This window comes from Myotis brandtii, unplaced genomic scaffold (genome assembly GCF_000412655.1).
Source record: "Myotis brandtii unplaced genomic scaffold, ASM41265v1 scaffold6, whole genome shotgun sequence".
Taxonomy (NCBI): Eukaryota; Metazoa; Chordata; class Mammalia; order Chiroptera; family Vespertilionidae; genus Myotis; species Myotis brandtii.
Window position 1 is genome coordinate 1442120 of NW_005370271.1, and position 13597 is coordinate 1455716.

Below are 13597 nucleotides of genomic sequence, written 5' to 3' on the forward strand. Positions count from 1 at the left end.
GAGGATGAGGCCCAGAAATCAGGATTTTAAAAAGATTCCCAGGTGATTCTAATGTGCAGCCAAGGTTGAGAACCACTGGCTTAAGCAGATCTTTGTGTGGCTCGATTCGATGTTCGTGGCTGCCTCCAGTTTTTCACTTTTATGGGTGTTATTGTGAGCACGGTTTATCCTTTTCTGTGTGCATTTTGCAGTGAAGGCTTAACTCGTTTTCTTTCCTACGTCTGTTTTCCAACTAGAGCTGCTGATATCATCAGGGTTTTTCTTTCCTTCCTGCCTGTCCCTTTTTTTTCTTCTTTGCCATTGTCTCTGCCAATGGAGACAGCTTCAAGCTGATGTCATTCTTCTCTGAGCCTCATTGCCGAGTATGCGGTTTCCTGGGCTCTCGTTCCCCACGTCCTCGGGGGAAGCAGCGGGTCACGGTGCCCTGCTTCCGCCAAGAGGCCTGAGGTGTTTGGTGCCAGAGCCGGCTGACGTGAACAGATGGGGGATCATCCCTACCTCACAGATTGGGAAACTGAGGCCTGGAGGCCCTTATGCTGCTTCTGCTCCTCTGCATACTTTGATTAAGGAGTCAGGGTTAGGGGTCCGGTCCTGGCACTTGCATTTCTGGCTCTGACTCAGCTACAGAAGAGACAGGACCCCACAGCGAGCTGGTTTGAGGGGGTCGGTAGGCCTCAGGCATGGCTGCATCCAGGCATAAACAAGGTCAACAATAGGCCTTCCTTCAACCCCTGTTCCTCTGCACCGGCTTCGTTTTCAAACAGAATTTACCAGTAGGAAATGCCTCGTTCTCAGTGACTCCGCCCCGAGTCCTGGGTAGGGTAGGGTAACGCTGTCATTGGCTTGGCTCAGGGCCCGTGTCACCCTTGTGGCCTGGATAATGAATGGTGCCTGCAGCTGGCCAGCCCCACCCAGACCCCAGGGACAAAGACTGCAAGGGGAAGATCTGGGGCCAGTCCCCGGGAGGGAGGAGCGGGTGCCAGGAGGCAAAAAGGCCCTCCTCTCCCAACCTACAAAATAGGAATAACACCCCCATCTCTCCCAGGGCCACGTGGGACTCACGCCCTTTGCAGGTCTAGAAAGCCATGTGGATACGAGGCTGCCAGACGTCTGGGTTTCTATGAGCCTCAGAACAGCCCTTTCTGTTCCCCGACTCCATAAACAACTTGAACTTCTAGTCCACAAAGGGCACCTGCCATAGTTAAAACAGCAGACCCAGACAGGGAAAAGGCATTTGCCGCACATACAAGGGAGGACTATGCTTAAGCATGGACATATAAAGAATCCCTACAAATCAGTAAGAGAAAATTAAATGATCCAAAGAAAAATGGGTGAGGACAGGCGTTCACAGAAGAGACCACACCGGCAGTGGAGCGAGGCCCAGGCTCACTAGAAAGCGGAGGACTGAGACTCGAAGCAGCAAGTCCGGTTCGGTCCTGTCAGACAGGCAGATGGGAAGGACGTGCCCCCGAGGAGATGGGGAGGCTGTGCAGTGAGTGGGGGAGACCGGGGCACGGGCCCCGGGCCAGCCACTGCGGAGGGAGATGCGCAAACGCTTTGACCCAAGTCGGGATGTGTGAACAAGTGATTTCACCCGCGGCCTCGCGGAGCGGCCCCTCCGGGATCTTGGCGCTGATTCGGAAAAAGATAGAAACCAGGGTGCCAGTCGGTGCCTCTGCAGGTGTGGCCTGCGGCCTTGACAGTGGCAGGGAAACCCCGTGCCCACACCTGGCTGTAGGGCTTCATCCCCCTCCTGTTTGCTCCTGTGAGGCCGGACCGCTGAGGCCCTTGGCGAGTGGCTGAGAAATGAAGCTGCTTCATTTGTTCGCTGAACATTTGCTAGAGTTTCCCACATGCCGGGCAACCAGACAGATGAATGAGACATCACCTCGGCCCTCGGGCTGCTCCCCGGCTGGTGGGCCCCAGGCGCGGTGGGGACAGAGGTGGGCACAGGCCCCGTGGCTGGGAAGGTTCTGAGAAGGAAACCCGGAGATGGGATGGAAGGGTGAGGGATGCGTTCCAGGCTGAGGGAAGGAGAGAGGCTTTAAGCAGAGTGCGTACATAGGTGCCCCGCATAGCGCGTCCTGTGGAGGCCAAGTAGCCTTCTTCCATGGGGGGACGGGGGGGAGCCCAGAGGGCGCAGGGGAGGAGCCTGTCCTTCATTACCCAGAGGCGCCCCCCCCACCCCGCCTCCAGGACTCCGGCACCAGCCCCCCCTCCACCCCCCTGTGAGCCGTGCTGCAGGGAACCTCCTGACATCATTAGGCTGGTCATTTTGTCTGAAAGCCCCAGGACACCATCTCGGTTGCCATGGCAACCAGGGTCAGCCTTGAGAGCCAGCTGGCTGTCCCTGGCAGATGGCGTCATTGTGCAGCTTCAGTCGCTCTTGTCACGGGACAAGGACAGCAGATGTGGGGATGACGTGGACTGGCGGGCACACAGCACAAAGACCCCCGGCAGCCCTCGTGGGGCGGGGCAGGGCGGGCCGGCACCTGCTGTGACTTCTCTTTCTCTCTTTTTAAACACCAAACACTTGTGTGCAGAGCTGGGACTCCAAGTGGGGGCCTCTGCAAATAGCTCCTCGGAGAGGCTGCTGAAGAGGGGGCGTCGGCCAGGAAGTATTGAGTACCTGGCTTATTCGGAGTTGCCCCTCCAGGGTCTCCGAAAGGGCCTGCTCTTCCTGAGCCTGGACCCAGGAGGGTTCCTCCTCCTGGGTGTCCACCAGGCTGCCCCGCGCGCCCCTCTCCGGCCACCCAGGCCACCTCGCTCAGATTTCTGCTTTGTGCTATTCCAGAAAATTCCACTAAGGGCGTACACAGATGGCGTTCAACAGCGGGCAAGTGTGAAGTGCCCCCTCCCACCCACGCACAGCTGTCCCTGCCGCTCGCCGACGCCCCTTTTCGAGATGGCCTTCAAGTGGGCGGCGGTGACAGATCGGATGGCTTCAGGTGGCGCATTGCTTTCCTTGTGTGTTTTATTCTATTTGGGGGCAACGGCCAGAAGTCACAAAGGACAGACTGGGCCGGGATGGCCGGGAGTGTTTGCCCACCAAAGAGTCCGGCTGGTCCTGCCAGGCTCCTGATGGGCAGCAGGCGTGGCGGAATCAGACATGATCCCTGCCCGCCAGTGAAATAACCCCCCACACTTGCAATCGCGCCTCAGAGTGCCCGGCCTGACTCTAGCACTGTGTCCCCCGCCATCTAGCACAGGGCCTGGCTAGCACAAAGGAGCTCAGATACAGGGGCACAGCCGCGTGAAGAAGTGGTCATACAGCTACGCTTATTATAATCGGTGTGTTTCCCGGGTAATTTTATAGTTACCTCCTTTAACCCTCCCAGGGACCCTGCGAGGTAGATGATGTCATTCCTATTTTTTTTTAAATATATTTTATTGATTTTTTACAGAGAGGAAGGGAGAGGGATAGAAAGTTAGAAACATCAATGAGAAAGAAACATCGATCAGCTGCCTCCTGCACACCCCCCGCTGGGGATGTGCCCGCAACCAAGGTACATGCCCTTGACCGGAATCGAACCCAGGACCCTTCAGTCCGAAGGCCGACACTCTATCCACTGAGCCAAACCGGTCAGGGCTCATTCCTATTTTATAAATGAGGCCCAGAGAGGTACGGAAGCCTGTCCAGGATCACACAGCCACTAAACGACAAGGCTGGGACTTGGCCCCAAAGCCCACCTCCTTCTTTTAAAACAACGGCTCTCAAGGATGTTCCTGCAACAGAGAGAGACCCATGAGGCCATGGAGCCCTGGGTAGGACACCAGGGTCCTTTGATACAGTGACTCCTGTCCTGGGAAATCAGGAAAAAATACAGCAGGAAGCACATGTGATAAACATCACAGCCACGTACACGCAAACCGTGAAAAGAGCCAACTACCCAAGCTTGTGGTTTGCACGTTTCCTTGTCCTGATCTGATTACCTTTCGCTCAGCTGTGTGGGCACCTGAAGGAACCTGCGTAGACAAAAGGCATCCGGGGCCTGGGGTGCGGGGAGTGGGAACAAGGACTGAGAGGAGACAAGCCTGAGACGGTGTGACCTGCTGAGACTGTGAGGGGGGGAAAGACCAGCTTCGTGGCTGGACTGGCACAGCAGCCTGTTCAGAGCCTGGATTCTCTCCTACCCCCACGTCCCTCCCTCCGTGTGTCTCCCTCCCCGGGACCGTGCGCTCCAGGACAGGGCTGCATCTTGGCACCTCGGGTCTCCAGATCGTCCACAGCGCGGGCGGGTGGTAAGCAGGTGTCAGACGGAGGGAGGGGTGTCTCCCTGGGTCCACCCCCAAGGCAATTTCTGAGGAACCGAACAAACCCAGATTAGCAGCTCAGTTACTCAGTTGGCCTGGACATGTGCAAACAGCTTCCGTCCAGATCCTTCCAGACGTCTGAGCGGAGCTAGGTGTTCAGAAGGCCCTGCGCCGGGGCCGGTGGCTCCGGCCTGAACGATGCCTCGGTTGGGACGGGAGCTGTTCTCCGGCAGCTTCTGGGACGGAGGGAACGTTAGAATGGACTGGGCTCCGTTTGCACACTACGCTGATTTTTACAGCATCACAGCTTCTTGCTCCATAAACGTGGCTGAGGGGGGCCCCTTCCTTCAGGGCATTTGACAACAGAATTGAGAAAACAAAAGATAAAGAAGCCGCCTGAGCATGAAGATGGGGACCGAGGGGAGCTGTAGGGTGGGGTGAAGCCGGCGGAAGGGGGGGTCTCGCTGGAAAAAGCGGGCCCTTTGCAGCCAGCCTCCCAGACCTAGCTTCTGGTCGCCCTACGTGGCGGCGGCCGTGTGACCTTGGATAAGTCAGTCCCTCTCTGCGCCTCTGTTTCCCCATCCGTGGAATGGGCATCGCCTATTTCCCCCAGCGCTTGCAAGGACTGAATGAGAAGGCGGAAGAAAGTGCCATCTCAGACCTGGCACACAGTAGGTGCTCAACCAAGGTGGCTTTGTCCTGAGGGGGAGGCCGGTATTTTGCAGCTGCAACCATTGTAAAAATGGCAAGGAGAGGGCTCCTGTCCCCCGGGCTCCTGCACTAGAGGGTGGGCATGGGCCCTCTGGCAGGTGAGACACCCCTGGGTGGGGGCACCACCCCCACTCCTCCTCCACCCCCCGCTCCTTCCCAGGGCCCAGTCATCGGCTTCCCTTGAGACAGCCCCCACCTCCGCCTCGCCGGGCTCCGGCTCCGTGTTCTCATCCTCGGCTCCAGCCTGTCTGCCGCCGCCAGCTCTGATGGCACCGGATTCATTATTTATTTCCTCCTCCTGTGCTTTTCCACCAGCTCTTCGCGCCGTGCTGACGGGACCGGGGAAGGGAATGGGTGGCTCCCCGCACTTAGGGCAGCGGGCAGCCAGACGGGGGGCCGACGCAGTCCTCACGGTGGGCCCCATTTTACAGATGAGAGAAACTGAGGCTCAGAGAGGCAAACAGGTTTTCCCGGCCAGAGCCACAGAGCTGGGACCCGACCCGGGGAATGTGTCCTCCGGAGCCCACCATCTCCCCCACCCCGTGGGACGTGTCTGTCACACTTGTTCGTTGCACGCGACAGAGAAGTCAATGGGGGGGAGGAGGGGGTGCCCACGGACGGGGAAGGGTTGGTGCTGGTGGGACAAGGGAGGGATTCAGCCCCAGCCAGTGCGGTTGGAACATGTCCTTTCCATAGTATAAGGAATTAAGAGCCGTAGTTAAAACGAAAGGGAAACACACACACACGCCTTCTTTTTCAAGGTAGACAAGCTGACTTCATTCTGGCCAGAGGCGGCCGGGAAGCTGGCAGGCCGCAGGGAGGAGGCCCCGCGGGAATAGAGGGGTGTTATTGATGACTCTGCCAGAAGCTGAGCGAAGCGCTGGTCTCAGACTCTCTGGGGCCTGGCGATCGAATGGTCCTTGTTTTGGGGTCTGGAGCTGGGGCTGCCGACCCGAGGAGTTTGCAGGTGCTGGCTGTGCGGCCCCTCCTGGCTCAGTGGTCCTGCTTCTTCACCCCCATTCCTCCCCCCCACCCCCCAACACACACACAGAGGTTGTCCCACTGTCCTTGGCCTGGTCGGGAGGTACAAAGCCTGGCAGCAATGAGGGACCAAGGGAACAGGCATTCGAGGCTGGCACGGACACTCACTCAATCCCACAGCAGTCCTGGCCAGTGAGGATTAGCCTTCCCATTTGTAAAAGTAGGGAAACTGAGGCATGGGGCCCTTGGGTGGTGCCAGAGCATGCGGCGGGAGGGGACCCGGCCATCCTGAATCGCCTCCACCCTGTGAGAGAGTCACCTTTGCCCCCTGGGAATCCTGCTCCGTTTCTGAGCAAGTCATTCATTTGTTTGTTCATTCGTCCGTTCACTCTCCCACTCAATCACTGCTTGACCTGCTCAGTGAACGTGTACTAAGTGCCTACTGCGTGTCAGGTGCTTCGGCTGTCTCCCGTCCCGGGCTTTTGCGCGGTAGGGTTGAAGTGGGCCAAAGAACGGACGCTCCCTGAGGCCTGGGTGCTCTGCCCTAACCAGCGCTGTTCAGCACAAACACTTCTTGGCACTTCCCTGAGGAAACACCATGCCTCCGCCTCAACTCCCCCATCTGTAGAATGGGTCCTCCGGGTGCATGGGGCCCAGGCAGCTGCAGAGAATCTGCCTGTCTGCCTGTCTGCCTGTGCTGGCCTAGCTTTCCCTGAATTGCCATGCTCCTTTAAAGAGCGAGGTGGGAAACAGAAATGGAGACCCCGAGGCCTGACCTGGGGGATACGAGATGTTTGATCCATTGTTCTTCTTAGGGAGGTTTAGAAAATCTCAGCTCTAGCAACAAGGTTGGAGCCTTTCGGTCAACCGAAAGGGGATCCTTTACAGAGCACCTACTAAGTGCTAGGAGCTCCAGAGGCTTTTCCTGCAGTGCAACAGTTGGCAAGGTAGGGGTGGTCTTCCCATTTTGTAGATGAAAAGACGGAGGCCCAGAAAGGCTCTCCCGTGGCCAGAGTAAGTGACAGCCAGCACTCCGCTTCCAGAAGCCACCAGCTCTTTCTGCTGTCACAGTGGGGATGGCCCCAGTGGACTTCCCAGTCCTCATCTCACCCCCACTCTGCCCAGTCCACCTTCACCACGTCCAGCGAGGAGGGTCCCGCCTCCCGGCCCCTGTGCGCATGGAGGCCCGGTTCTCCTCGCTCTTCTGCGTGCAGAGCGACGGGCTGTGGGAACGGAGTGTATTCACCCTGGGCCTGTCCTCGCCGGTCAGGGAGATGCGGTATCTCTGTGCCCCCTGTCGCCTGCCCTCTCTTGAGTATCTTTTTTTTAAAAATATATTTTATTGATTTTTTACAGAGAGGAAGGGAGAGGGATAGTCAGAAACATCGATGAGAGAGAAACATCGATCAGCTGCCTCCTGCACACCCCCTACTGGGGATGTGCCCGCAACCAAGGTACATGCCCTTGACCGGAATCGAACCTGGGACCCTTCAGTACACAGGCCGACGCTCTATCCACTGAGCCACACCAGTTAGGGCTCTCTTGAGTGTCTTCTTGAGATCCGCGTCGGCCTCCTCACGTCTGTGGCTGGTCACCCCCCATCAGCCACGGAATCACGAAGGAAACCTGTAATCTCGCCACCAACCGTGTAGGGCCTGAGTCCAAGGACACGCATACCCTCCGTGCAGCCTCGTGGCTCCGTTAACTTCCCCGTGACCTTCTCAGGACGAAGCCTCACCATGACTGACCACCTCCCTGGGCGAGTTCAGAGGTGGTAACCTGGTGCTGGGTGTTGTGTGACCGCCCAGATGGCAGCATCCAGGGCCACCAGGGCCTGAGAGCCCCCGGGACCCCTCCCAGCCCCGCTCACACCGGTCATCACCTATGGGTGAGCTAGTCGGTGGCTGTGGCAGCATCGGGGGGGCTGTTAGATTTCTTTCAGCTTTTGAGCTCCCCCACCCCCCAAAAAAGTGTCCAAATTTCCCCTCCTCAGTTGGCCAGTGACCAGCACCTTCGGCAGATGTAGGGCCGCGGGGACATGCTGCTGAGCTGGGGGCATCCGTGGGTTCACCGGCCTCACGGCAGGGCCTCCGCCGGTCCTAGCGCCCAGGGCCTCAGTTTCCCCACAGCTGTGTTTCCCCGTGTACCTCAATGCGTGTGTTGTCTGCTGCTCTGGGCCGGCCCAGTGAAAGGAGCCTCCAGACAGGGCGCCAGGTGTGTGTGAATCACGGACGCGCTCGGGGTCCAGAGTGTGTAGACCAGGGGTCCTCAAACTACGGCCCGCGGGCCGGTGGGTTCACCGGCCTCACGGCAGGGCCTCCGCCCGTCCTAGCGCCCAAGGCCTCAGTTTCCCCACAGCTGTGTTTCCCCGTGAACCTCAGTGCATGTGTTGACTGCTGTTCTGGGCCGGCCCAGTGAAAGGAGCCTCCAGACGGGGCGCCAGGTGTGTGTGAATCACGGATGCGCTCGGGGTCCAGAGTGTGTAGATGAATATAGATGTGTGTGTGTGTGTGTGTGTGTGTGTGTGATAGATGTGTGTGTGTGTGTGGTTGTTTTTCATTTTTTCATTATTTGCTCCGTTGCACTTAAGTCACATTTTCCTATCCTCCGATCCAAGCTCTAAAAGCATTTTGTGGTCTAAAATCTCCCATCATCTGACCCACTCTACCGAAATAAGCCAGCTCCCTGCCGTCATCGGCCTCGGAAAGTGCCCCTTCGTCATGCTCAGGGGGGCTGGCAGGGAGGGGCCGTGCCCGCTGAAGCGCTCCACGATAATCCCCCAGCGCCCCCGGCCTCTGCGCTCCCTGGGGCCGCTCCGGTTTCTGGGCTGTTATTACTGGAATGCCAGCTGCCCCACTTCCAGCCCATCCCACAGACCCGCTCTGTCTGCCCGGGGCCTCGGGCCTCCGCTGAGCTCATCTCGTAGAAATATCATTTTAAAAATAAATGCTGGTTCGATCCGCACTTCCCTCTCGCCTCCGCCGTGTCTCCTGGCCGCCTCCACTGGGCACCGGAGGGTCCGTTCAGGCTGCCCTCTCCCAGAGTCCTCCAGTGGCCAAGTGTCATGCTGGCCGGCCCCCCAGGGGTGCCTTCCAGGCAGGCCCAGGGGCCCCCTTGGGCTGCCCAGCATGTGGGGGCGCGTGAGAGCTCTGGAGGCAGACAGACTCGGCCCTACTGCACACTTACTGTGTGGCCTTGGACAGGTGATCACCCTCTCTGGGCCACATGGGTCCATGAATGAAGAGGTGCCTCCCCCAGGCACCCGGGGTGGAGGGTGGTATTGGTTCTTGTGAACAGCATAAGGTTTGTTTGCAAGAGGGAAATGCATTTAAAGTTCTCCTGCAAACCTTCTGTGAACTTTTCTTTTCCATCGTGCATTCTCTGATTCTCTTTTGGCACCAAAAAGCAACTCATAGGTTGGTCAGAAAATTCCGAGTCGCACAGTTTCGACATCCTCACAGCGAAGGGAGGAAGTCAGCTGAGGGCACGTTTCGTGCCTGAGAGGCAGCCGTGCAGGGTTCCGAGACAGATTCCACAAAGTTTTGTGTCCCTGTGCGGCCACTAGTCACTGTGGCTTTTAGACAAGTGATTTGGTCTCTCTGTGCCTCGGTTTCCTTGGCTATAAAGTAGGCATAAGAATTCTACTTAGCTGATCGGGTTGACCGGGGGTTCCGTGATGGGAGGCATGAACCCCCCCGGACCGTGCCCGGCACAGGGAAGGCGCGGTGTAAGCGCTGTCTGTTTTGTTGTGGCCGTCATGTGGCAGGAAGTTCCGGAGTACAGACATACAGGTGACATTCATGATCATCCCCCTACTGTAGCAGTTCTTAATCGGGAGCAGCTTTGAGCTCCAGGGGACATTGGACAATGTCTGGAGACATTTTAGTTGTCACAACAGGGAGAAGTTACCCCCGGCATCTTGTGGGTGGAGGCCCGGGATGGTACCAAATATCCTTCCGTCACCCCCTCACGGTGACTTATCCGGTCCCAAAAGTAAATAGTGCCCCGAGCCACTCCGCTGAATAGGAGCTTTCTGGTAGCACCACCGGCCCCCTCCTCTGTTGCACGTGGCCTTGGTTATAATTTTGCATTTATCGTTATGATTATTTGATGACTACCCATCCCACTGGTCGCGTGCAAACTTGTGAGAGAGAGAGATGTGTTTCTCGCTGCGGTCCATCCAGGGCACTGCTGCCTCTGCAGCCCACCCCAGGTCTCAGTCACAGGCAGCGCTGCACCGGGACCTGTCAGACACAGGTTCAAGTCCCAGGACTGCCACTTGCTGGCTGTGTGACCTTGGGCCAGTGCTGGCACTTTTCTGAACCTCCTTTCCTTCATCTGCAAGTGGGATTGTAAATCGCTGATCAATTAGGGAAGACCACAGGCTCCAGGGTCCAGCCATACCTGAGTTCAAGTCACAGCGCAGTTACCTAACTAAGCCTCAGTTTCCTCGCCTGTGAAATGGGTCCACTAATCCCCTTCCTCGCTCAGAAGGTTCACATGGGAATTTAAGGAGCTGCCGCTGATCACTTTTATTATTAGTATTAACTTCATCATCCAACAGGTGGGCTTTTGGAGCCCTGAGTGTGTTCCAGACCCCGCTGATTGCCGTGGGGAGGGTGTAATGGGGCAGAGCGACTGTGCTTGCCGAGCTCATTGCCTTGTGATGTGGACGGGGACTGGCCCGGCACTCCCTGCAGCACTGACCTCTGACCTCCCCCGCTTTCAGATCTGTGCCATCATCGGCGGGACCTTCACGGTAGCTGGCATTCTGGACTCGTGTATCTTCACAGCCTCGGAGGCCTGGAAGAAGATCCAGCTGGGCAAGATGCACTGACCACCTGCCCGCCCGGCCTCTTGCGCCCCGTCTCCTCCTGCCCTCTGTCTGGCCCAGGATCTGGCTGCATCCCAAAGTGGGGGTGGGGGGAGGTAGCAGGTGGCTCATGGTTCCGCAGCTACCTCTCTTCCCCGTGCTTAACGTCAGACGAATTACGCTGCCTGAAGTTGTGGTGCCCTTTCCCCTGGGGACCCCCAAGACCAGAGTCAGGCAAGGGGTGCTCGGGGATATTGGGGACCACTCCTGGGAGGGCTGTGGGACCAGCCCAGAGTCCCTGTCGACCAGCTCTCAGCCAGGCTTTGACAATCTCTCAGCCCCCACCTCTGGAACGCACGAATCCCTTGGTTTCCCCCTTGGGCAGCCACCCACAGACCTGGACTCGGCTCTGGACCAGGCTGCCCAGAGGTACCCCCCACCTGGCGCCTTCAACAAAGGATGGTACTTCCCAGGCAGGCCCCTGAGATGCGGCGCTTCAGGGGGAGGCCTGGCGCCGGCCGCATCCTCTCCTGCCTGGCCCAGAGCCCAGGCCGCGAGGCCTCACCCCCACGCCTTTCTTTCTCTCCCGAGAAGCAGATGCCCAGTCACGGAGCGGTGGTGGGTCCCCTTCCTCGGTTCACCTTGTCCCTCTGGACCCCCCCCCACCACCACCAATGTGCCTCAGCCCCCTGCTGTGTGACAGCAGCATCTCCAGGCGGAGGGGCTGGTTGTGACTGGGAATCATCCTTCGAGAACCAGACAGGGTTTGTGCACTATGTCAGGCGGGGAGCCCCTTTCTCTGCGGCCCTAAAACAATCATGCCTCGGCCTCTCCCAGCGGCTGCCATCAGTCCCAAGGCCTTAGGTGGGGGAAGCAACGCTGACCCACCCCTCCCCCGTCTGGACAGCCACCTCCTGGCTCCCGAGGGGCGCCGGCCCCCCGGCCCTCTCTGCAGCCCTCAGTTTAGGCCCCTCGCCACTGAGCTTCCCAGGGGCTGGCCACACACCAGCACGTTCCTGGTCCCTGAGGCGGCTCCATTGTCCCGCCACTTGCTCCTGAGGTGGGTCCCTACCCCTTCCTCCCCCCTCATCCTTCCCCTTTAGTCCTCAAAGGGAGGCGCAGGGGTCCAGGCGCATGTCCACCCGGGAATTTCAGGTATGCCCTGTCCCAGGGAGAGCCGCCGGCTTCCCATTTGGATCAAAATTGTTTGCATACTTTTGTAATTAAGGGGCGTGCCGGGGAAGGAGTTGTAACTTATCTGTCTAGATAGCTTGAGTCTCTGCCATTGGTAATTGTTGGCTCCGGATTCCAGTAGGACAACTTCCCCGCTTGCATATGTGTTGACTGATGTGCATTTGGTTATTTCTGGTATCTCTGGCCACTTAGATGGATTTTTTTTTTTACATTCTGTTCCCCAGTGACAAAAAGAGTCCCTTTAGAGGGTGGGCGGGTAAGGCGAGGAAATGTGTGGGGTGCACAGGCCTCGAAATTCCACTTCGATGCATTTAAAGAAACAAAACTCTTGAGGACGTAGGGGATGTCAGTTTCCTATGGAAGACACACCTCAGACCCATTATTATAAACAGACATCTCAAGGGGGGAAAAATGTGTCCGTTCTTTCCCCACTCATTGGGTTCAAATAGATTAAAGGGCTGATTTTCAGAAGGGTTGCAGTGTGTTTCTTTCTACTAGACGGTGGCTGGCAGCCCGGGGGCTCGGGCCCAGGAGGGAATTTAAATCCAGGGGAGGGGAATTGGGAAATGCGGAAAAGATCTGTGAGGATGATCAGAAGTCACCCTCCGGACCCAGCGCTTCCTGTATGGAGTCCCCCCAGGACGTTCCCGGAATCTGCCCTTCGCTAGCCGCGTAGCCTCCTTCCCCTGCCAGTGCCTCAGTTTGCCCAGGTGGAAATGGGGCTAACAGTGACACAACCTTGTGGGACTGTGGCAGAAATTAAATCTGCAGTATGTGCACGTCAGTTATCCTGGGTCGGAACCAGCTCATGTATGCAGGCAAGTAGTACCCGGTGGCTTTTCAAAAAACGGTAGTAGATCCATATCGGTATTCCCAAGGGAATGCCATGTCCTGGGAGCAGGGCCGACACTCCCCCACGGCTTCCAGCCGAGGGTGCACAAAGGAAGGCGTTTCATACGTTCTCGATTTCCAAGGACCTGGCATTCCCGGTTCAACCTTCAGCTCAGCAAGAGACCATCATCAGCTCTGACAAAGGGACTGACTTAATGGCTGTGTGCCATCCTGCTGGCCAGCCCTCAGGGTCTCCGCTGGGACAGCACGAACGTGGACAAACACGTCAGGGCCACACATCAATTTTTGGTTCTTGCCAGAAACAGACACATTTTGTCGATGTGGTGGGTCACCGGTGACCCCCATCCCTTCTGAAGAAACTGGCCCCAGCAGCTCCAGCCCTCCAGGCGGCAGGAGGTCCGGAATGGGAGGGGACTGTAAGGAGGGCTACGTTCAAGTTCACTCAGACCTTGTTCCCTCCCCAGCAGTTGCCTTCTGTCAGTTGGTGACCCCCATCCCTTCTGAAGAAACTGGCCCAAACAGCTCCAGCCCTCCACGCGGCAGGAGGTCCGGGGTGGGAGGGGACTGTAAGGAGGGCTACATTCACGTTCACCCGAGACCTTGTTCCCTCCCCAGCAGTTGCCTTCTGTCAGTTTCCTAGTGATGAGGTCACGCACTTCATTCTGACCCAAATAACGTTTTATGGTAACTCTTGTTACCGGAGGTTGGGAGTCCGCCACGGGCCAGGCAAGCGGTGGTGGTTCAGGCCTCGCCTGTCCTAACCCTCACGGCAGTCCTATGAGGGTGTTAGGC

General features: G+C 57.8%; 1 protein-coding gene across 1 annotated transcript in view; it reads left to right on the forward strand.

The window, feature by feature from the left end:
- Positions 1-10872, forward strand: part of ERGIC1 (endoplasmic reticulum-golgi intermediate compartment 1) — a 101037-nt gene extending 90165 nt beyond the window's left edge. Inside the window, exon 10 of the mRNA XM_005879370.2 lies at positions 10676-10872. Coding sequence (XP_005879432.1) covers positions 10676-10783 — 108 coding nt within the window. The 3' untranslated portion in view covers positions 10784-10872. The remainder of the gene's footprint in view (positions 1-10675) is intronic.
- Positions 10873-13597: the final 2725 nt, after the last annotated feature.